General features: G+C 38.8%; 1 protein-coding gene across 7 annotated transcripts in view; it reads right to left on the reverse strand.

Moving 5' to 3' along the window:
* usp22 (ubiquitin specific peptidase 22) overlaps positions 1-23,057 on the reverse strand; it is a 308,536-nt gene that overhangs the window by 154,149 nt on the left and 131,330 nt on the right. For 6 of the 7 annotated variants that reach the window (XM_069928252.1, XM_069928251.1, XM_069928255.1 and 3 more), the window contains exon 2: positions 3,508-3,640. In XM_069928252.1, the coding sequence (XP_069784353.1) occupies positions 3,508-3,640 (133 nt within the window). Of the gene's footprint in view, positions 1-3,507; positions 3,641-23,057 lie in introns of those variants that run through there. The other variant, XM_069928257.1, reaches the window with a different exon arrangement.

A 23,057-nucleotide genomic window follows, 5' to 3' on the forward strand; every position in this document is an offset into this window, starting at 1 on the left:
CATGAGTGTACAGGAAATAGAGTAGAAGGTTAAACATGGAGCCTTGGGTGCCTGCATTGATGGTCAGCGAGGAGAAGATGATGTTGTTGATCTGCACTGATTAGGGTCTGTCAATGAGGAAGTCAAGGATCCAGATGCAAAGGGATGGGCAGAGTCCCAGATCCTTTACTTTGATCATATATGCTTTCTTGTATGTAGAAGGCTGCACTATAATCAATGAACAAACAACCTGACTTAAAAACACAATGCTGGAGAAACTCAGCAGATCAAACAGTGTCCATTATATAGCAAAGATAAAAGCTTGAGCCCTTCATCAAGAAAAAATATCGCCAGGCGTCCAAAAAGGTATGGGGGAGGCAAGTGCGGATGAGAATGGTAGCAAAGGTAGAAAAGGGAGGGAGAGCACAGCAGCAAGCAAGGGGAGGAGGGATGGCTAGGTGAATGAAGAGGGAAGGGGGGTGGAGACATAGATGTTCTCACACTCCAGGTGATCCATCACAGAATGGAGGGCCAGCAAGTTGGCATTTACCTTTGGCTCATTGTGGTGATTGGCAAATTGAGGTAGGTCAAGGTCCTTCCAGAGATAAGAGTTGATTTATTCCATCACCAACCTCTCAAAGCACTTCATCACAGTAGATGCAAGGGCTAGTCATTGAGGCAGGTCACCCTGCTCTTCTTGGGGTACGTCCTTTGAAGCAGGTTGAAAATGTCCACAAAAAATTGCAGTCGATTGGTTCGCACAGATGGGTAGGTAAGGGATAATATTTAGAGGATACTCATTGTCTGGCTCAAAGATAAATTAAGAAAAAGGGCTCAAACTTGACATCAGCAGGAAATTAGGATTAGTATTAGACTGAAGGAAACAGCATACAAAATTGTCAGGAAAAGAAGCAAGCTTAAAAATGGATGCAATTTAGAATTCAGGGCACAAAGGTAAGAGGAAGAAGTTGGTATCAAAGAACAAGCTTGAAAGGAACAGAGAAAATTGACTGTAAAAGTCTATAATTATTTGATTAGAAAATGGTTAGTGAAAACAGATTTACTTACCCTACAATCAGATAGGAAGGAAAATGTAAATGGGAGGAAAAACAGAAAAAATAAATTATGATTCTGTGTTCACAAAAGGACAACTCTTGGATAGTGAACCAAAAAGATGAAGAGGGAAGAACTGAAGGAAGTATCATTAGTAAATAAATAAAACCACAACAATTAATGAGTTAAAATCAAAACACAATTTTGGAGAAACTTAGCAGGTCAAACAGAATACTTTATATCGCAAAGATAAAAAATACATAACCAACGTTCCGGGCTTGAGCCCTTCATCAAGGTATGAACGAAATGTAGGCAGGCGCCTGAATAAAATGGTGAGGGGAGGAGCACAGTCCTCATGGTAGGAAGTAATAGACGGATAAGGGAAGGAGGGCACACCAGCAAACAAGGGAAGGAGGGGGTGAATAGAGAGCTGGAGGACAGACAGAGGGGAAGAGAAGGAGAACGGAGACGAGACTTGCAGAAACCAGAGAAGTCGATCAAATCTCCCCTCATTCTTCAACACACTTTGGGATAAAGTCCTAACCTGTTTAACCATTCCCTGTAACTCAGTTACTCAAGTCCTGGCAACATCTTCATAAATCTTCTCTGCAGTCTTTCAATTTTATTGATATCCTTCCTGTCATTAGATGACCAAAACTGCCCATAATACTCCAAATTTGGCATCACCAACATATTGTACAACTTTACCATAACATCCTATAGCTCCTATACTCAATACTTTGACAGATGAAGGCCAACGTGACAAAGGCTCCCTATACTATCCTATCTACCTGTGACACCACTTTCATGGAATTACGTATCTGTATTCCTATATGGTGAAAGATTGGGAAAGAGGGATATGCAACAAGAACAGGGTAACCTTGCAAAAATGACCTAATCCTGTTCCTTTCCAAGTCTGGAAATTAACACACCAATGACCCTTTCTTTGATTGCATATGGCCTTATTGATAAACTTTGAATTTGTGAGAAACACGCTTATCTATTTTATTTCAAAAAAAATCAAGAAAATTAAAAAGGGAATACAGTAAAACCCCTATGGGATTGGTAGGTGCCGGATAAGTGAATTTTCCAGTTGCTTGAGATTGTTGCATGATTGGCAAACTAATGGTGAGGCACGCCAATTTTAAACTTCTATATTTTTTATCTAATTATTTTCATCTAATTTTTACTGGTTGCTTGAATTCTAGATAACAGGGGTTTTACTGTACATGGAAATTATACACTGCAAATAAAGATGCCTATAGATCAAGACCTCCTGGAGCTTGGATAACAATATTTAACAGAAGATACTTGTCGGACGTTTCCCGGTCCCTAAAGTGGGAATGGCTCTTAAGAATGAAAAAAAATTATGCACTTGTTACCACCTTCCACCCCAAGCTCAAATTTACTTGGTCCATCTCTAGCAACACTCTTCCCTTACTCTCTTGTTTTTGAAAATTTTATTAAAATTTTTTCCATTCATGTAATCTTTGCCAAAGGTAAAATACAATAATCAAATATTAAGAAAAAAAGCCATCTAATTTTTTTTAATTCAAGATTTTTTTTGCTCAAGAATTATTAAAATGAAAAATTGTAACAATGAAAAACTAATGTTCAATGACTGAATTGAAATTGTGTAATGATTGTGAAAAAATATGCAAAATGAGAGGCAAACCCATCCAAATGAGACAAAAAGAACTGGAGTACAAGTGAAAACATTAATTACAGCACTAGATCATGTGCATTTCTAATATTTTTCCATTATCTATTCATGGCATGGCAATTCAGGTGGAATATGAAAAAAGCTAAAACAATAATGTAATAACCTTAACATTACATAAAAAGTACAATTTTTGACTTGGTGCTTCCCAAAATAATTTAAATGTATATTTCTGATAATCTACCACCATTTTGTTCATTTGCAGTCTATCCAAACCTTGCAGACAAAACTAGATACAAAATAAGCTTTGATATCAAGCACTTCATCCCAATTCATCATAAAGGGCACTGGAAAGCTGCAATGAGACTTATTTGTTGAATTATAAAATAAAAGACAGGTACGAAAAACTCAAAACATTTCCTTTTCTCCCTCAGTCCGTTACATACACTTTTCACTTTGCTATAAGGTCAAATTGAAATTTTCCTCATTCAAACATGACATTTACCTTTCTGACTAAACAGAAATTAAATTCCTGCATTGTAACTACATTTGTGTGAAGGATCATTAATCCAGCATTGCTGATAACAAAGCAATGTTAAAACTTGTTAGAAAATGAACTGAATCGGAACTGATCAACGATAAAATACAGGCACAACTTATTTTAAAGTGCCATTGCATAAATGTTAATAACTAAAAATCTGTAAATATCAAATAAAATATCAGATACCTTGTCTAGCTGCAGTGAAATTAAATGCAATCTAACCAAAATCAGTAATGAGGAAAAAAAATTAAAAAGATGCTTGCAACAAGCTCACCTAAATTGTGGCGCTTTGACTTTGCGTGTTCGTGTATGTGTTTCTTGGTGAAACAGCCAAAGAAGACACAGTACAGACAGGAATGGAGCCGATTAAGGTGAGCGCCGCACATATGACAAATGCAAGATTTTGCCTGTTAAAGAAGAAAAAAAAAACACACATTAGAAATGATGTTGGAGTAATCACAAATACAAGGAATCTATGACTATTCATTTGTAGGGCATTCTTTCATATTCTGGAACAGGCATGAGTAAAGCAAAATTACAAATTATTGCAACCAAAGATATTTTTTAAGTTGAGACAAGAGAAGCTCAAATTACACTCAAGATTATTATATTCAGATTTCTACAACACATTTATTTCTAAGAAGTCTGAGCAGATTTGGCATGCTATTGAATACTCTATTAAAACTCTCCAGGTGTACGATGGAAAAGTATACTAATTGGTTGCATCACAGACTGGCTGGACTTTATGCACTTGTTACCACCTTCCACCCCAAGCTCAAATTTACTTGGTCCATCTCTAGTAACACTCTTCCCTTAATCTTTTGTTTTTGAAAATTTTATTAATTTTTTTTCCATTCATGTAATGGAAAAAGATAAAATACAATAATCAAATATTAATATTGAGTCCATTATACATGATGGTGTAAAACCCCAACCACCTATCCCCCTAATAAAAACCTAGGGAAAATAAAAATTAAGAAAAAGCATAGAAAAAGAGAAAAAGAGTAAGATAAACAAGCATAGAAATCTGGTTGCCAAGGGACACCTGTCACCACACAGTTCTGACTATTTGATTCTTTTAACTCTTCCAAAGAGGTTAACAAGGATCCGAAGTTTAGGGAAAACATCTAGAAATTAATTCCCACAATTTGTAAATATGGGTGTCAAATTTTCAAAAATACATCTCATTTATTTCTCAAATTATTTAATCTTCTCAAGAGGAATGCAGCTATGCATTTCTGTGTTCCATCACTCCATGCCTAGATGGGTATCCAATTTCCATGTTACTGGTATAGATTTTCTTGCTGCTGACAACGTAATCTTTACAAATCCTTTTTGATATATAGATCATTTCAATTTTGGTCTTACCCCTATAATGTAACCAAATAAAAATAACATTTAATTTTGTAGAAATTTGATTCCTGTAACCAGTTCTAAAAAAGTTGCCAAATTTATCCAAAAGGGCCTCACTTTAGGGCAGGATCAAGTAGAATATATAAAAGTATTCATTTTCTAAAGCGTTGGCCTGATAATTGCTGTGGCGTGAGATATAATTGATGTAAAAAAATCCCATTCTAATCTATCAAATGCTTTTTCCGCATCTAAAGCCATTGCTACACTTAAATCTCCCCTTTTTTTGTGCTAAGTGTATTATACTAAGTAATCTAGTTATATTATCCACAGATTTTCCCTTTTTTACAAACCCTGTCTGATCCATATTTATCATCTTTGGTAAAAATTTTGTCAATCTATTAGCTAAAATTTTTGCAATTATCTTATAATCTACATTTAGCAATGAAATAGATCTATATGACAATGGTTTTAAAGGATCTCAGGTTTTTTTTGTATTACCATTATTATCGTAGTAGAAAAAGATTCCGGGAGTGTGTGTGTTACCGTCGTCTGATGTAATACTTCCATAAAAGGATAAATCAACAAATCCTTAAATTCTTTATAAAATCCAGACAGGAAACCATCCTCTCCCGGAGATTCATTACTTTGTAATAAGCTCAATGCTTCCCTCACCTCAGTTGGGGTAAAGGGGGCATCCAGCTCCATTTAATCTTGTGAATTTAACCTTGGTAGCCTTACTTGTGACAAAAAATCTTCTATTTTGTTATCGTCTCTTTGCAATTCTGACTTAGATAACTTAGAATAAAATTGCTTAAAAGCTTCATTGATTTCTTGAGGTTTATAAGTAGTTGTATTTGACTCTAGCTTAACTGCATTAATCATTCTTGAAACTTGTTCTGCTTTCAACTGCCAAGCAAGGATCTTATGAGCCCTCTCACCTAATTCATAATATCTCGGCTTAGTTCTCATTATTACTTTCTCTACTCTATATGTTTGTAATGTATTATACTGAAGTTTCTTATTAATAAGCCTTCTACACTTTTCCTCAGAGGGCCATCTTTGCAAGTCTTTTTCTTAGCATGTTATCTCTTTCTCCAATTAGTCTACTTCTTTCATATAATCCTTAATTTTAGAAGTATAACATAATTTGTCCACTTAAATATGCTTTCATCACATCCCATAAAATAAATTTATTATTAACCAAGTTAGAATTAGTCTTGGGGGGAAAAAAATCGAATTTGCCTTTTAACAAAATCACAAAAATCTGGCCTTTTTAATAACTTTGAATTAAATCTGTAGATTGATTTTTCTTTATCTAACATTGAAACTGTCATTAATAAAGGTAAATGATCCAATAAAATTCTACCTTGGAGATATGCCGGTATAAAAAATAAATCTATCCTTGAATAAAAATCATGTCTATTTGAATAAAAAGAATAATCTCTCTCTTTTGGGTGGATTCTTCTCCATATAACTATTAAATTCAACTCCTTCATTAATGTAAAGGTGGCTTCCGCTGCCTTTGCCCTTGTTATTACTCTAGTTGATCTATCTAAAATTGGGTACTCTCCCCTTTCTCGATCTGTCTCCATCTCAGGAGGTAAACTCTCGACAGACATCTTCTAAAGCCCACCAACTCCATACCTACCTCAACTGCACCTCTTCACACCCTGTCCTCTGTAAGGATTCCATTACTTTCTATCAATTCCTCCGTCTCCGTTGTTTCTGTGCTTAGGGTGCAGTTTTCCATGCGAGATTATCCGAGAAGTCATCCTTCTTCAAAAAAATTTTTCCCTTCTCTCACCATCAGCTCAACTCTCACCTGCATTTCCTCCATTACCTGCACTTCTGCCCCAGCCCCTTCTGACCCCACATGCAACAAGGACAGATTCCCCTTATCCTCACCCAGCACCCCACCAGCCTCCACATTCAACATATCCTCCACCATTTCTGCCACTATTACATGATCACACCACCATCTTACCTTCTCTTGAACCTCCCATACTATCCGAAACATGAACTATTCTGGGCCATCAAAAGATCTGCTGACATGATACATCACTTTTTGATTGCTCACCCTTTTATATTGTCTTTTTCTGTCTACTGGCACATTGTGGCAATTGCTATGATTGTTGTTGGTTAATCTTGTGTACCTGTGCGGCTGTAGCATGAATATTTGTCATTATGTATATGACAAACTCTCAAGCTCATAAATTTGAAAAACAACATGTACATGTTAACCACAAGACTCAAATTGCATCTTTGCCAAAATGCTTCACAGTAATAGAGGGCCTTCATGAACAACAGCAAATTTGATTTTACTACCTCTCCATTTTTAAACACAAGCCTCAAATGTTAACATGGACAGAATAATCTTGCATAGCGTAAGAACAGGAGTAGACTATTCAGCCCCTAAAGCCTACTTTATTTCAATCGGCTCACGGCTGATCAGACCTTCAAGTGCTGGAGAAGATCAGCAGGTCACACAGCACCCATAAGAAATAAAATGCCATCATTGTTTCAGGCCTGAGTCCTTCACCAGGAATCCCAAAAATAAGCTCGGGCCCAAAACTTCGACTGCTTTTTATTTCCTATGGATGCTGCATGACCTGCTGAGCTTCTCCAGCACTTTTCTGTATTTAAATCTACCCCAGTATCAGCAGATGTTCTCATTTAACTGACCTTAAAGACACTTTTTCCTTCCTCCCTACCCTATGTGCCTTAATTCCTTTATCTCAGTCCCCACAGTTCTCTGTTGCAGAGCTCTAAGGGCTCAACCCTCAGAAGGTATCCGCCTTTGAATCTCTCAATATGTCCACCTCACATATCTTCCTTCAATAAGTAGAACCCTGAGTTGCTTAGTTTCATTATAGGTGGCCCCTCTATACTATTCCATTCACACTGGCACTTTAACCCAGTAATTAACCGTCAATCTACCGGTTAACATGCCAGTGTGAATGCTCGCGAACTGGCATGCAGGCATCAGATTACCCTGGGGATGAACTACCCAGGGAGGGTGTATCATTGCTGATTTGTTTTGAATCAGTGTACCGGTTAGCCCAGGGTGAAAGGGACAGGGAGTGTGCAGGACGTCACCGCTGGAGGATAGGCGCCCCTTTACTTTGGGATGCCGGGTGGTGAGTCTGAACGGGAGCAAAGAACCGGTTGACATTGGTCCAGTGTGAACAGCAAAAATGCTATTTTGATCCGGTTCATTGAACCACCAATTTACCGGTTAGCCAAAGTAAATAGAGAACTTTCATTGAACTTCTTCCACAAAAAAAATCTTTAAATTGTCTCAATGTGATTTCATTGGTGCCTTGCATTATGACTTCCCTACCTTTATACACCAAACTTAAGTCTCTTGAAATATTCCATTAATATTTCCTGCCGTATACATCCACTGTTTTTTTTTTAGCTTTGTGTTACATACACAAGGACATCCAAATCCTTTGGAATGTCATGCAGCTTGTCCTCCCTTTTAATGATACCACTGTTCCTTTCCAAAATGAAGAAATTCATGTTTACCTACATTATATTCAATTTCTATCCACCAAATCTATCATACCATCTAGAAATTAAGGTAAAAATAAAATGCTGGGGGAACTCAGAGGCTCCAGCAGGATCTTTGAATAAGGGACTGGGGTAGGGGAGGAGTTGGCAACATTTCAGGTTGAGACTCTGCATCCTGGCAGTGGAGAAGGCCAAAAACAAACAAGTCCAAGTGGAAATGGGAAGGGGAGTCGAAAAGACATCATATGAAGCATACAAGAGTCCCTTCAGCCCAATTTGTCTATGCCATCCAATCTGGGCTATTACCATTTGCCCGATTTGCACCATATCCTTCAAAGTCCTTCCTCTCCATACATCTGTCCAGATTCCTTTTGAACACAGACTGTATTTTCCTTGAAAGCTTCCTCTGGCAGTTTGTTCCAATACAGGCTATCTTGGTCCAGATATGGACAGAGCACAACTGCTCTGCAAATTAGTTGATCAGTCTGCATCTGAACTTGCTGATGTTAAGGAGACAACATTAAATCCAGCAGACAGTCTCGAAGCATACAAATGCTGTTTTGGTCCTCGGTTGGTGGTGAGAGATATTTCTTTACATCCTTCTGTTATTTCTTTATTAAATGATCTCTCTTTTTTACGCAAGGAGTCCACTAGGTCTTCTCTTTGCCTAACTGCCGAAGCTCCAAATTTCTCCTGAAAATACTCATTTTGTTAGCACACAGTCTTTGGAAATAATGCAAAGGCAAAATCACAGACTCATGAAACAATTAAAAGAAATTAGAGCATGGTAGGGGCCAGGATCTTGATACGAAAGTAAAGGGAAGAGATCCAGGCCTAGATTTTAATCAGCAAACATTGGCAATTTTGCTCATCATTATCATCATTTCATCATGTAACAAACAACTTGGGATTTACACAGAAGCCCCAGTTATTTGTGGGATCTCCTCTCTTCCCCCACCCCAGAACACTTTCCACTCAGCTCCATTAAGCCAATGACAAAACACACATTTGCAGCAAACGTCCAAGCATTTACACAGGGCAGCACAGATGGCATAGCGGTTAGCGCAACGCCTTTACAGCGCCAGTGATGGGACAGGGGTTCAAATCCTGTGCTGTCAGTAAGGAGTTTGTACATTCTCCCCGTGTCTGAGATTTCCCTAGGGGCTCAGATTTCCTCCCACTTTTCAAAATGTACTGGGGGTTGTAGGTTAATTGGGTGTAAATTGGACAGCACGGACTTGAGGGCCAAAATATCCCGTTACCGTGCTGTATGTATGTATACACTGCAGAATCTGCACAAACACATCAGATAAACACTGTTTATATTTAATTGAACACAGAGAACTGGCTGCAAAGGCACAAGTTATATTTTAGTTAATTTTTAAAATTCTAGCTTACGATAAACCCCAGAATATCCTCAATTTATTAATGTCTGACCTTTTTGAATGCTAGCTATTCTGGAATGAATAACCTCCAATCGGCCCATAATATTGAAGCTCAAGAATAAGCATCTCATCTTACAACTAGGCACATTTCAAAGTTCAGCAATTCCAGATATGGAATCTCCCATTTCTGTTTAAACCTCACTGGTCTCTTTACACGCCATGATCTCTTTGCTTTACACCATCATCCTTTGTCACTCATCTTGATTTCAATTTCCCTACTGGTATTCCTTTTTGTTCTTAAAAATATTTATTTTATGATTTTTTTTGCCAATTCTGAGACAACTTTGTTTCCCTCCAGATGCTACCCTACTCTGGAATATTTCAAGCAATTTGTTTTGATTGTGTAGGTTCAGATATCAGTTTCAACAGCCATTTAAAATATAGCAGAAATCAAGCCACTGAAGCACAAGTAGAATCAAAAATAAAGAATAAAAATAAATTTTTCAAAAGCTGATGTAAAAAAAACCCTACATATGCTCAAAGTGTTTAACTTGTGGTTTGGGAAGGAACAGAAGAGGGAGGGGAGATAGAATTTAGTGAATGTATTTCTTCTTTGGCTTGGCTTCGCGGACGAAGATTTATGAAGGGGGTATAGCCATTTTTTAAACAGCAAACAAATCTCACTCTCAAACAGCAAATCATAAATAATTCACAGCACAGAAACTCACATGGCACCATCAAAAGCAAACATTAGACATGGTGGAGAGAAGACAGGAGGAAAAGAATCACAAAACCATTTAAAAAGTTGCAGCTGTAGGAGAGCACACAAGTTGTAAAAGGGTGCCAGAAATCTTATAAACTAGGAACATATGCAAAATAGGAATTTCTACACCACCTCTCATGGCCTTGAGGCTCTCCAGAGCATTTAGAGCAAACCAAAAATTTTTTGAGTAATTCCTCACAATTAAAATACAGGAAGCAAAACAGCCAAATTCAGCACAGCAAATTCCCAATATGGATATTCTTTCATCATTACGAATATAATGGCTTGCTGGATCCAAATTCCAAACTTTACAAGATTTGTGAGATTATCTTTACCAGACTGAGAAGAATGGCTCAATTCGGAGCAATCGTAACAGTTAGCCTATACACCTAATAGCCTGATATTCCTGAGATTGTTTGATCTTGGAAGCTAAGCAGGCTCAGGACTGCTCAGAACTTGGAGGGGAGACCACCTAGGAACACCAGGTGCTGTAGGCTTCTGTGAGAGGCACTGGACCAAGGGGCAACACTCTGTTTACCTTACAATAGACAAAAGTTAAAGAACTTCATATATGTTACATTCTAAATGTAGTATTACAGGACAATATTGGAACCTTTACCTTTCGGTAAGCATGGAAACCTTCGTGAGGCCATCTAATTTTGAAGTTAAAATTTTGCATCAAGACTTGGTTGAGATAACTCATTTCCTATAATGCTAGAGAGGATACAGAGAGGAATTGTGGGTATGTTGCCATGTGCAGGAAGATGAGGGATGATCTCATAGAGGTGTAGAAAATCATGAGAGGAATAGCTTGGATGAACACAGAGTAGGGGAATAGGTAACCAGAGCACATCAGTCAAGATGAGGAGGGTGAGATGCAATAGGAACCCGAGGGGTAATAATCCCCCCTCCCCCCACAGAGGGTCGAAAGTATTTGGAATAGGATGCCGGAGGTGGTTGAAGCAGGAACTACTGCAAAGGAAAAGGATAGGTTTAGATGCATATGGGCCAAACGCACGCAGGAGGGTCGAGTGTGGGAGAAACATTTTGGTCAGCGTAGGCAAGTTGAATCAAAAGGCCTGCTTCCATTCTGTACAACTCTGATTTTTCTTAAAGGACAACTCTTTTCTGATCTTAGTGATTGATGTAGCTTGATTCAAGATTAATATATCACAGGGCAGCATTAAGTGGCTCCTTCCATGAAGGTGTGCCATTAAACCACAGTCCTTGCTTTTTCAATTCCTTACAGTAACTTTCCCATCAGCGATGCAAGGGTCACTAGCCTATGATTTCTGGCTTGTCCTGTAACGTCCTATAACTGAAGGCCTCAATCCCAATCTTCGGTAAACACAATGGCATTTGTCTGTACCTTTGAAAGGTTGGTGAGTGGTAAGAGGGACCCAGCAGTGCTCAGTAGAAAATGGCAGTAGAAATTCATCATCCCCCAAAAATCATTATAATTCAGCAAATAAAGTTAGTATGGGCTAGTTTTAAATTGTCTGCACCTTTGACTCTTCCGTAAAGATGCCATTCTCTATCACCCAATGTCTCCAAAAAAAGTGAGTTCACAAGCACCACAAAAATGCATTTGCTTGGGTTGATTAAAACCCCATATTTGTCAAGACGCTGGAACAGTAACATGAGATGGTTCCTGTGCTCTGCTTCATTGGCACTTGCCACCAGACCATCATCAATGCATGTGTAGATGAAATTAAGGCCAGAGAGAGCATAGTCTGTGAACGACTGGGCTGTATTTCCACAAACTAAACAGCATTCATAGAAATTCAAACAAACCGATCATTTCCCCAGAGAATGGTGGAGAAGCTGATCTTGCTGGGACTCTACACCACTCTCTGTAACTGGATCCTGGACTTCCTAACAGAAAGACCACAATCGGTCCGGGTCGTTAGCAGAATATCGAGCACCATCCGCTGAGCACTGGCGCACCTCAGGGTTGTGTACCCAGCCCACTCCTGTTCACACTATTGACCCATGACTACATCACCAGATCCAGCTCCAACAGTGTCATCAAATTTGCAAAGGACACTGCAGAAGTTGGCCTCATCAGCAACAATGAGTTGCACTATAAAGAGGTGCAAAATCTCATGAAACGGTGTGAGAGTAATAACCTGAGTCTCAATATGGGCAAGACAAAGGAGATGATTGTGGACTTTAGGAGGGCCAGGAACAATCAATCTCTACTACATATCAACAACTCTGTAGTAGAGAGTGGAGAGCACCAAGTTCTTAAAGTTCACTTAACTAGTGATCTATCATGGACACTCAACATCTCCTCATTTGTCAGGGAGGCGCAGTGACTACACTTCCTGAGAAAACTGAAGTGGGTTTGGCTACTGGCCACCATTATCACCTCTATCAAAAGTGACCTGGCCAGCTGTATCACAGTGTGGTATAGTGGCTGCAGAGAAATGGATTGGAGGTCAATCCACAGGACCACAAGAGTGGCAGAGAGGATCACTGGAGTCTCCCTCCCTCCATCAACGTGATCTACCAGGAATATTGTCTGAAGAGGGCACACAAGATCACCCTTCTGCCTGGCACACAGCATCTTTAAGCAACTCCCGTCGGGGAAGAGATACAGGAGTATCAGTGCCAGCACCACCAGTCTGAGGAACAGCTTCTTCCCATGGGCAGTGAGTGTTCCCACTAATCATCCGTGACTTTCATTTGTACAAAACATAATCTATTTATTTATTTATTTTTATAGATCTAATACTTGTCCTGCATATGAATTATTTGTCTGTATGTGTGTTATGTATGGTTGTGTATTTGCATGCTTTGCACCGAGGACCAGAGAACACTGCTTAGTCAGATTATATTTTACAATCAGATAATAAACTTGATCTGACTTGTACCGAACGGAGTTATCACAGCTATCTTGGGAATATCTGCCTTATCACCTGGATTTGGTAATAGATGTACACAAGTTCGGTCTTTGTGAACACCTATTTTCCGCGTAGGTTTGCTGAGAAATCTTCCAAACATGGGATGCTGCATCAATCTGGGATGGTGGCATTATTCAGGGCATGGTGGTCTCCATAAGGCTGCCAATCTCCCAGAGACTTCTTTGGGATCATATGTAGGAGTGATACCCTGCAGCTGTCAGATTGTCACACTATCTCCAGCTCCTCCATATGATGGAATGCTGCTTTCACAATCTTTAGGTGATCCAGGGGCACCCTGTGTGCTTGTGCCAGAACAGGAGGACCATGGGGTGTTTCATGAAGGAGTTACCAGGAGAGGGAACTATTTGAGCAACTCCTGATATGGGCAGGAAGCTGGATTGGTGAGTGACAGTTGTGACAGAATATGTTGTGTTTTATATTGTATATAGATATCATTTTGGGAGATAAAGTGTGGCAGGTTTTTTTTAAGTGTAGGTCACATACAAACACTTCAAAATATATCTGATTTAAAATACTGGAGGTCTGCTCAAGCTCGACAGGCCAGCTCCAAGAACCCTTGCAAAAACTTTGAAGAGCGCCCAAGGGACTTCACTAATGGATTGTTGTTTTGAAAAGCAACAGATGAAAGAACTGTTCGAGCCGCAGGCTGAGTGCAGTTTGCTGTTCTAAGAGGGTCATGTGGTTTATGCAAGCAGAGAGGGAGTAAAGCAGGCTCTTCTCTGAGTGAGAGAGAGATTCAGTTCCACAGTTTTACAGTTGAGCAGCAGCAGCTGGGACTGGAACGGGACAAGCTGAGTTGTAAGTGCTTAGTTCAGCCTGGTCAAAGCCCTTGTGGTCCATACAAGAGGAGAGGACTGGCTGCATAACGTTTAATTTGAAATAAGGGAAACAAAAAGGAACTCTGTGGAAACCTGAAAGAAAGAGGTTATCATCTAGAAAAACCACAAGTTTCTTCGGCAAGACACTGACGTGGCTGATTAAAAGGAATCAGTTTTGTGGGGGTCCAGCGAACAACAAATCTCTCTTTGAAAACCGACAAGAACATTCCTGAGCAGTAACCATTTACCTTTCAAGCACCAAAGCCTAGTGAACTTCATAAATGTTAAATTCTGTGCACAGTAATAAGATTGCCTGCAAACAGTAAACTTGGAGGAGTGAGAAGTGAGATTGTAATGTGAAATAAAGAACTTTTCTGAACTTACATATACATTACATACATGTGCACTTCGAATTAGAAGGGGGTTGTTAGGTGAGTTAATAGTGATAAGCTAAAGTTTGATCCTGTTTTCATGTTGAAAGATTATTAAAAGCAACTTTTGTTTCAGTAACCATATGTCTTGGTGAATATCTATTGCTGCTGGGTTTTGGGGTCCTCTGGGCTCATAATACTTTCATTGTGGGGCAAAAAATACAGCTCATCTCTGCACATGTGTGACAGTCTATTGGTGATTAAATGGTCATTCTTTAAAATATGAAAGAAATTCCATGCCAGTGAGATGGGTTTTGAAATGTTCGCTATGGTGAAAATCTGCCAAAAAACTTTCTGGAGGCAAAAATGAAGCATGACTGGCCTCTGGTTGAATTTCTGGAAGCTCAAATTATTCACGGCAGTAAGAACATATTCAGGATTAGGATGATGGTGTTCTTGGGGAGTGGGTGGAACAACAAGCATCTTTGCTCCCGAATTGATGAGATATTGCTTTCCAGAGACAGTCGATGAAGAAAAGGAGATGGCTGGTTTGTCCATGAACAGTAGTCACCTCATAAGGGGCAATTCAGAGAAGGGGAGGCATTTGGGGTTAAGGTGGTATTGGTGTGGGAATGGTTGGAGTATTTTATGTTTTAAATTTGTTGTCATACATTGAGTTTAAAAACTAAAAGATAAAAAATGGCAAAAAGGGGGATGGAGGTGGCGAGGAGGCGGAAAAGAGGTGTAAAAAAGATATAAGATGGCCACGTTGAACTATATGACTATAAACATAAATGGAATACATAACCAAATTAAAATGAAGAGGCTACTAAATTTACTGAAATAAGAAAAAATAGATATAGCATTTGTGCAGGAAACGCATCTAACTGAAGTGGAACATAACAAATTAAAGAGAGACTGGGTAGGACACATAGCGGCACCATCATATAATTCAAAAGCTAGAGGTATAGCCATATTAGTTAACAAAAATGTACCAATTAAGATAGAGGTGGAAATAATAGATCCAGCAGGGAGGTATGCAATGATAAAGTGTCAGATATACTCAGAATTTTGGAATTTGCTCAATATATATGCACCTAACGAGGAGGATCAAAAGTTTATCCAGGATATTTTTTTGAAGATTGCAGACACACAAGGAAATATATTGATAGGAGGGGATTTTAACCTTAATTTGATCCAATGTTGGATAAAACTGGACAAAAGACAAGCAAAAAGAATAAAGTAGCCAAATCTATGGTTAAATCAATGCAGGAAATGAAACTTATGGATATATGGAGGAGACAGCATTCAAAAGAGAAGGAATATTCATATTATTCGAGTAGGCATAAAACATACTCAAGGATTGATATGTTTTTGTTGTCAGCCTATATTCACTTAGTTAGTTAGGAAAACTAACTACTAGATAGCTAGAGTACTATCTGATCATTCACCCATGTTATTAGCAATAGAACTGGAAGACATCCCACCAAGAACATATAGATGGAGGTTAAACTCCATGCTACTTAAAAGGCAGGAATTTAGAAAGTTAATTAAACGCCAAATTGAAACATATTTAAATAAACACGGAATCGGTGAAAGATAAGTTTATACTATGGGACACAATGAAAGCTTACATTAGAGGACAGATAAAAAGTTATGTAACTAAGATGAAAAAGGATTACAATTGGAAAATAGAGCAGCTGGAAAGGGAGAAAGCATGTATAGAAAAAGAATGAGTGAAAAGGACGATATAAATAAAAAGAGAGAATTGACAGACAAAAAAAATAAAATACGAAACATTACAAACGTACAAGGTGGAGAAGAACATAATGAAAACAAAGCAAAAGTATTATGAATTGGTAGAAAAAAACACATAAAATATTGGCCTGGCAACTTAAAACTGAACAAGCTAAAAGAACTGTATTGGCATCAAGGAAAAAGGACAAACAAATCACAATTAACCCAACAGAAATTAATGAAAACTTTAAGGAATTTTATGAACAATTATACCAAACTGAAAAAAAGATAAATAGATAAAATAAAATAGAAGAGTTTTTAGCTAAAATTGAACTGCCGAAATTGCAAGGAGGAACAAAACAAACTGATAAAATCATTTGAAATAGTGAAAGTACAGGATATATTAAAAAAGCTGCCGAACAATAAAACATCAGGAGAGGGTGGATTTCCAATAGAATTTTATAAAACATTTAAAGAGTTATTAATTTCTCCTCTCCTGGAAGTAATGAATCAAGTAGAAAAAACACAAAACTTGCCAGACTCATGTAAGACAGCAATAATTACAGTAATACCAAAGACGGGGAAGGATTCATTAACACCAGCATCATATAGACCAATATCGCTACTTAATTCAGATTATAAGATAATAGTGAAATTATTAGCAAACAGATTGGCCGACTGTGTACCAAAAATAGTTAAACAAGATCAAACTGGATTTATTAAGAAAAGACGAACAGCGGATAATGTTTGTAAACTTATTAATCTAATTCATGCAGCTCAAGGAAATAAGAAACCAATGGTGGCTATTGCCTTAGATGCAGAAAAAAGCCTTTGACAGATTAGAGTGGAACTACTTATTTAAGGTATTACAGAAGTTCAATCTGCCAGAAAAATATATTAATTGAATTAAAGCATTATATAATGGACCATTGGCAAAGGTAGTAGTAAATGGATAGTATCGAACCAATTCAAATTAAGTAGATCAACTAAGCAGGGATGTCCATTATCCCCTCATTGTTCTCCTTAGCAATAGAACCATTGGCAGAGCTGATACGAATAGAAACAAAATAAAAGAAGGAGTATCAAATCAGTTTATTTGCAGATGACATCATAGTATACCTAACAGAACCAAAGATATCAATAAAAGAATTACATAAGAAATTGAAGGAATATGGAGAAATATCGGGGTACAAGGTCAGCGCAAATAAAAGTGAAGTGATGCCAATGAGTAATGTGGATTACACAGAACTTAAAAAAGAATCACCATTTAAATGGCAAGCACAAGCAATCCGATACCTAGGAATAAGGTTAGACAATAACTTAAGCTACTTGTACAAACTAAATTATCAGCCACTAATAAAGAAATTGCAGGAAGACTTAGAACTTTGGCAAGAACTACCGCTAACGTTGATAGGGAGAGTGAACTGCATTAAAATGAATGTGTTCCCAAGGATACAATACTTATTTCAAATGTTACCAATTCCCTGAACTAAAGAGAAGAATAAGGAAATTCTTATGGAAAGAGGGGAAACCAAGGGTAGCGTTAGATAAATTAACAGAGAGGTATAACCAGGGTGGTTTGAAGTTACCAAATTTCAGAAATTATTATAGAGCCGCACAGTTAAGGTCTTTATCAGATTTTTACCAGTCAAGGGAAAAACCAGACTGGACTAAGATAGAACTAGATAAACTAGGGGAGAAGGTACTGGAACATATACTTTATAAGTGGGATGAAAAGCTGGTGCAATCTAAAAGCTCACCAATATTGCATCATTTACTTAATATATGGAAGAAGATCCACTTAGAAAGGAAAAAACAAATTACCAAATACCAAAATTGTTATTGATGCAAAATCCACTAATTCCTTTTACAATAGATAACCTTTGCTTTAGAGAATGAGAGAGAAAAGGAATCAAAAGAATAGAAAATTGTTTTTTGGGAAATAATTTATTAACATTTGAACAGTTGAAGGACAAATATGGAATAACTCACAGTACAATGCTTGCATATCATCAACTGAAAGCTTATTTAAAGGATAAATTGGGAAACAGACTGAGGTTACCAGAAGGAAGCAGCTTTGAATATGTGATTACAGACACAATGATAATTAAAAGATTTATAACAAATATGTACATTAAGCTGCAAAGTAAGGAAAATTAGGAAATAAGCTGTAAACCCAAACAAAAGTGGAAAAAGGATTTAAACATAAAGATAAAGAATGAAGAGTGGGAAAAGTTATGTTCTAGAACTATGAAGAATACAATAAACACAAGGTTACGCGTGATACAGTATAATTGGTTACACAGGGTATATATCACTTCTCAAAAATTAAAAGAATGGGATCCAACATTATCAGATAGGTATTTTTGCTGTAAGAAGGAAATGGGAACAACAGTACATGCAATTTGGGCATGTACGAAAGTGAATACGTTTTGGAAAGAACTAAATCAGATAATAAATAAAATCACAAAAAGTAACATACCAAAAATCCAGAGATCTTTCTTTTAAGTAACATAAGAAATAAAGAATTAGGCCTCAAATTGGATAAAGCACAAAAAAGATTTATTATGATAACCTTAGCAGTTGCAAAAAAATGTATAACGTCAACTTGGAAAATGGAAGAGAGCCTGAGAATACAGCAATGGTACATGGAAATGAATAAATGTATTCCATTGGAAAAAAAAACATATAATTTAAAAAATAAAGTCACATTGTTCAAACAAATTTTGGAACCATACATGGAACATAACAGAGAGAGCTTGCCTCAGACTTTCACCCCCTAAAATGATAAGAAGACAAAACGATTCGATTTAGTGTATAAAAGTAGACGGCACATTTTTCTGGTTTGTTTTTCCTTTGTGTGAAGACTTTGTTTTATGGTTTTATTGTACTGTATATGTTGAATATTTATTGGTTTTGGAGGGGGGGAGGGAGGGAAGGGGGGAAAAGGGGGAGGGGAAATGCCATTGTGTATAATTAATGAGAAATGTTTGTACATATTTTGGTTGTTATGGTTCACAGTGTGAGAATAAAAAAAATATTTTAAAAAACAGCAGCCACCTCTATTGTCATTTCCCAGTGCTCTTTGTAGAAGGATGAAGCAGGTTGCTGCACCAAATTTCTGTTGTTTCCAGTAAATGCGTTGGGCATCGCCTCTGCCCCAGCCCTGACCCACAGGGTTTGAGTTGAAATGGAAACAGGGATGGTTCTGCCGGGTCATCAAAGCCTCAACTTGTGTAGTGAGTCCTGCAATTTGTTGTTCCAGCTCTGTTTCCTCTGGCTTACTGGTTGTTGTATTGACCACACTTACCTGAACTACAGAGGTTGTCTTCATAACAATGTCGACCTGTTTGGCCTGTTTTGCAAAGTCATTGATGCTGACCCATTGAAAGATGCCGATCAGATGCCCCTGAACCTAAATAGGCACGCAGCAGGCAACTTGTGTTTCTAGACCTCATTGTTCATCCTCTTATCACCAGCCAGCCTGTGCATCTCCGAAGTCATCATCTGACAGCAGCTCACCACGCAGGACTGATTCGAGAGTTGGATTTGCTCCAAGATGGCTGCTTTAAGTGCCACATATGGCGCTGTTTCATTACAGTTAAGCAGCACGTCTTCTACTTCACAGGCGATCTGTGAGATTGTCAAACTTCGTCCTCTGGCAATTGGCATTGAGCGAATAGAAGAGTGACTCCAGGATTAAAAACTACACTCATGGGTAAAAAGGGAGAGTAAGTCAAGTTTGACATCCTTGATTGCCACTGTGTTGTTTCTATCACCAGCCATTTCCCTAAGAGCAAGGAATGCTATGTGTAATACTGGTGTCACCTGATGTAAAATCTTGCTAAATCTTGTCACAGAATAAAGAGAAAACGCTATTAAATTTAAAAAAGCCACATTGCGCCTATCGTTTAATAGGCCCAACTCCATAACAGAACTAACTAATCACATCGCCCATTGGTTGCATCCCACCCATGACCGCAAAACTTTCCCTGCTCTCAAGTGGCCGGCCCCCACAGGCACATCTGGACTACCGAGTGTCGCCTCCAGTGAGCCACCAGCAATGACAGGCCATACATGAAACACGAGTAGGCAAGAGGCCACAACCAACCCTTTTCTTTTAAATATACTTCTAAACATTTTAAGATCCTCCTGTACCTAATTTGCCAGAGATATTTCATGAATGAAACATGAAATCTGCAGATGCTATGATTGTAGTAAAAACTACCAAAATGCTGGAGGAACTCAACTGGTCTTTTCAATCTCTAAAGGAGACAAAGATATATTGCCGAGGTTTCAGGCCTGATCCCTTCCTAAAGGAATAAGTAGAATAAGCCTGAAGCAGAAAGACTCAGAATTTCAAAACAATAGGGGAAGAATCCAGAACAACAAAAGGAGTTAATTGGATATGATAAGGGACGAGGTAAGAATTTATCCTATCTGTGCGAAAGAAGGCATGACAGGGGAAGAAGGGGGAGTGGTTTAATGCTATGCCTGCCTTTTGTTGGCTACATAGAGCAATCCATGCTACAAATTGTCACAGGCAAGGTCCTTCAACTCCTCTTCCAAATCACTGATGACCCTACTTTGGTGCTGTCTCATGTACCCATGATGAGCTCGTCAACTTTATCCACTTTTTGCCAACATTCACCCCAAACTTCAAATCCACGGCCCATCTCTAGCCACTCTCCCTTTCCTCAATCTCTCTGTCTCCTTCTTGGGATACAAACTCTCGACAGACATCTTCTATAAATGCACCAACTCCCACAGCTACCTCAACTACACCTCTTCCACCCTATCCCCTGTAAGGATTCCATTCCATTTTCTCAATTTCTCCATCTCCATCTCATCTGCACCCAGGACGAGAACTTCCATCCAGATCATCAGAGATAGTCTCCTTCAAACACAGTGGCTTTCCCTCTTCCACCATCAAGTCAGCCCTCAACCACATATCCTCCATTACCTGAACATTTGCCCCGCCCCCAGGACAGGATTGTTCTTGTCCTCACCTATCACCCCACCAGCCTCTGCATCCAGCACATCTTACTCAACCATTTTCGCCACCTACTTCTTGATCCCATCACTAGAAACATATTCCTCTCTCCTCCCCCTTCCACAGGAAGTCATCTCCATGACTCCTTTTTCCACTACTCCCTCCCCACCAATCACCCCCTTGGGATCTACCCTTGTGACTGCAGGAGATGCTATACTTGTGCCCACACCTGCTCCCTCATCACCATTCAGGGCCCCAAATACTCCTTCCAAATTAAGCCATATTTCACTTGTGAACCTGCAGGGGTCATCTACTGCATCTGGTGCTCCCGTTGTGGTCTCCTTTACATAGGAGAGACTGGACGCAGACTGGGAGATCTGCTTTGTTGAGCACCTTGGCTCTGTCCGTCACAATAGTGTGAATCTCCAGTGGCCACCCATCCCATTCCCTTGCCGACATGTCTGCCACACTGAGACTACCCATAAATTGAAGGAACGACACCTCATCTTCCGACTGGGCACCCTCCAACTGAATGGCATTAATATGAACTTCTCTGGCTTTCCTTAACCCCGCCCCCATTCCCCCCCCCCCCCCCCCGTTGTCTCTTCCTTCCCTGTCTCCTTTCGCACAGACATGACAATTGGATATGATAAGGGACGAGGTCCCTTTTTTCCCCCCTTCCCTCCCTCCCCCTCCAAAACCAATAAATATTCAACATGTACAATAAAACCATAAAACAATGTCTTCACACAAAGGAAAAACAAACCAGAAAAATGTGTCATCTACTTTTATACACTAAATTGTTGGACTGGATTCCTCCCCCATTGTCTGAATTCTGAGACTTTCTGATTATTTCTTGAAGAAGGGCTCAGGCCCAAAACATCAACAATATATCTTTACCTCCGACAGACGCTGAACAGACCAGTTGAGTTCCTCCAGCATTTCAGCTGTATTTCATGGCCCCCTTCTGCTCTCCTCCATGTTTTCAAGTGCACTCTTACATCCCTTAAGAGACTTGCTTAATCCCAGCTGCCTATACTTGACATTCACATCTTTTCTTTGGGACCAGAGCCTGAGCCAACCAAGAATCTCAAATGTCACGAACTTTGCCCTTCATGGCAACAGAAACAAGCTACACTTGCATTCTTCCAAATCTTTTTTTTTGAAGTTTCCTAATTGCCAAACTTTCCTTTATCTGCTTGTAGCCTCTCCCAATCAACTTGTGCAAGTTCTTGTTTAATGCCATCAAAATTAGCCGTATCCCAATTTTAGATCATAAGTAGTGGACTGGTCCAATCTTTCGGTAACCACATAAAAGTTGTGGAGGCCAGATCATAGCTACCAGTAAATGCAAATGGCAGTTGGATCTGGACTTTAAAGTTTATATTCAAAGTACTAAATTGAGGGAGACCAAATTATGACTAGGATTAGACAGGAGGTAGAGGGAAGCTCATTGAGAGCAGCTATTATCAAGCAAGCCCACAAATTACATGTGCCATTTGTTTAAGGACCAACTAACCAGCACTGGCATGCTCCATTGCAAAGGATGGACAAGGATGGCAAGATAAAAGAACCTTGGACAAAAGAGGTCATAAACCTACTTAGTCAAGAAGAAAAAGGTGGAGGATGCATGGTTCAGGAGGCTACAAGCAGACAGGGCTCTGGATGGATATTACAATTGCAGCAAAGAGCTCAAGTAGAGTATTAGGAAGTCCAAATGGGCCTATGAGATGTTCTTTGTGAGCAGGATTAAATAAATTCCCACAGCATTTTATGCGAATATTAAAAAACAAGAGCATGACTAGGGAGAGGATAGGACCACTCACGAAGAAGGAAGTTTGGAGTCAGAGGAAATGAGTGAGGCACTAAATCTATCATGGGGAAGGACGTGGATATTGGCAGGGAGGATAATGTGGAGAAAGCTCATGTATTATGTATTTTGAGATTAAGGGGTATTGAGTCTT

Source organism: Narcine bancroftii, chromosome 3, assembly GCF_036971445.1.
Source record: "Narcine bancroftii isolate sNarBan1 chromosome 3, sNarBan1.hap1, whole genome shotgun sequence".
In the NCBI taxonomy this organism is placed as follows: Eukaryota; Metazoa; Chordata; class Chondrichthyes; order Torpediniformes; family Narcinidae; genus Narcine; species Narcine bancroftii.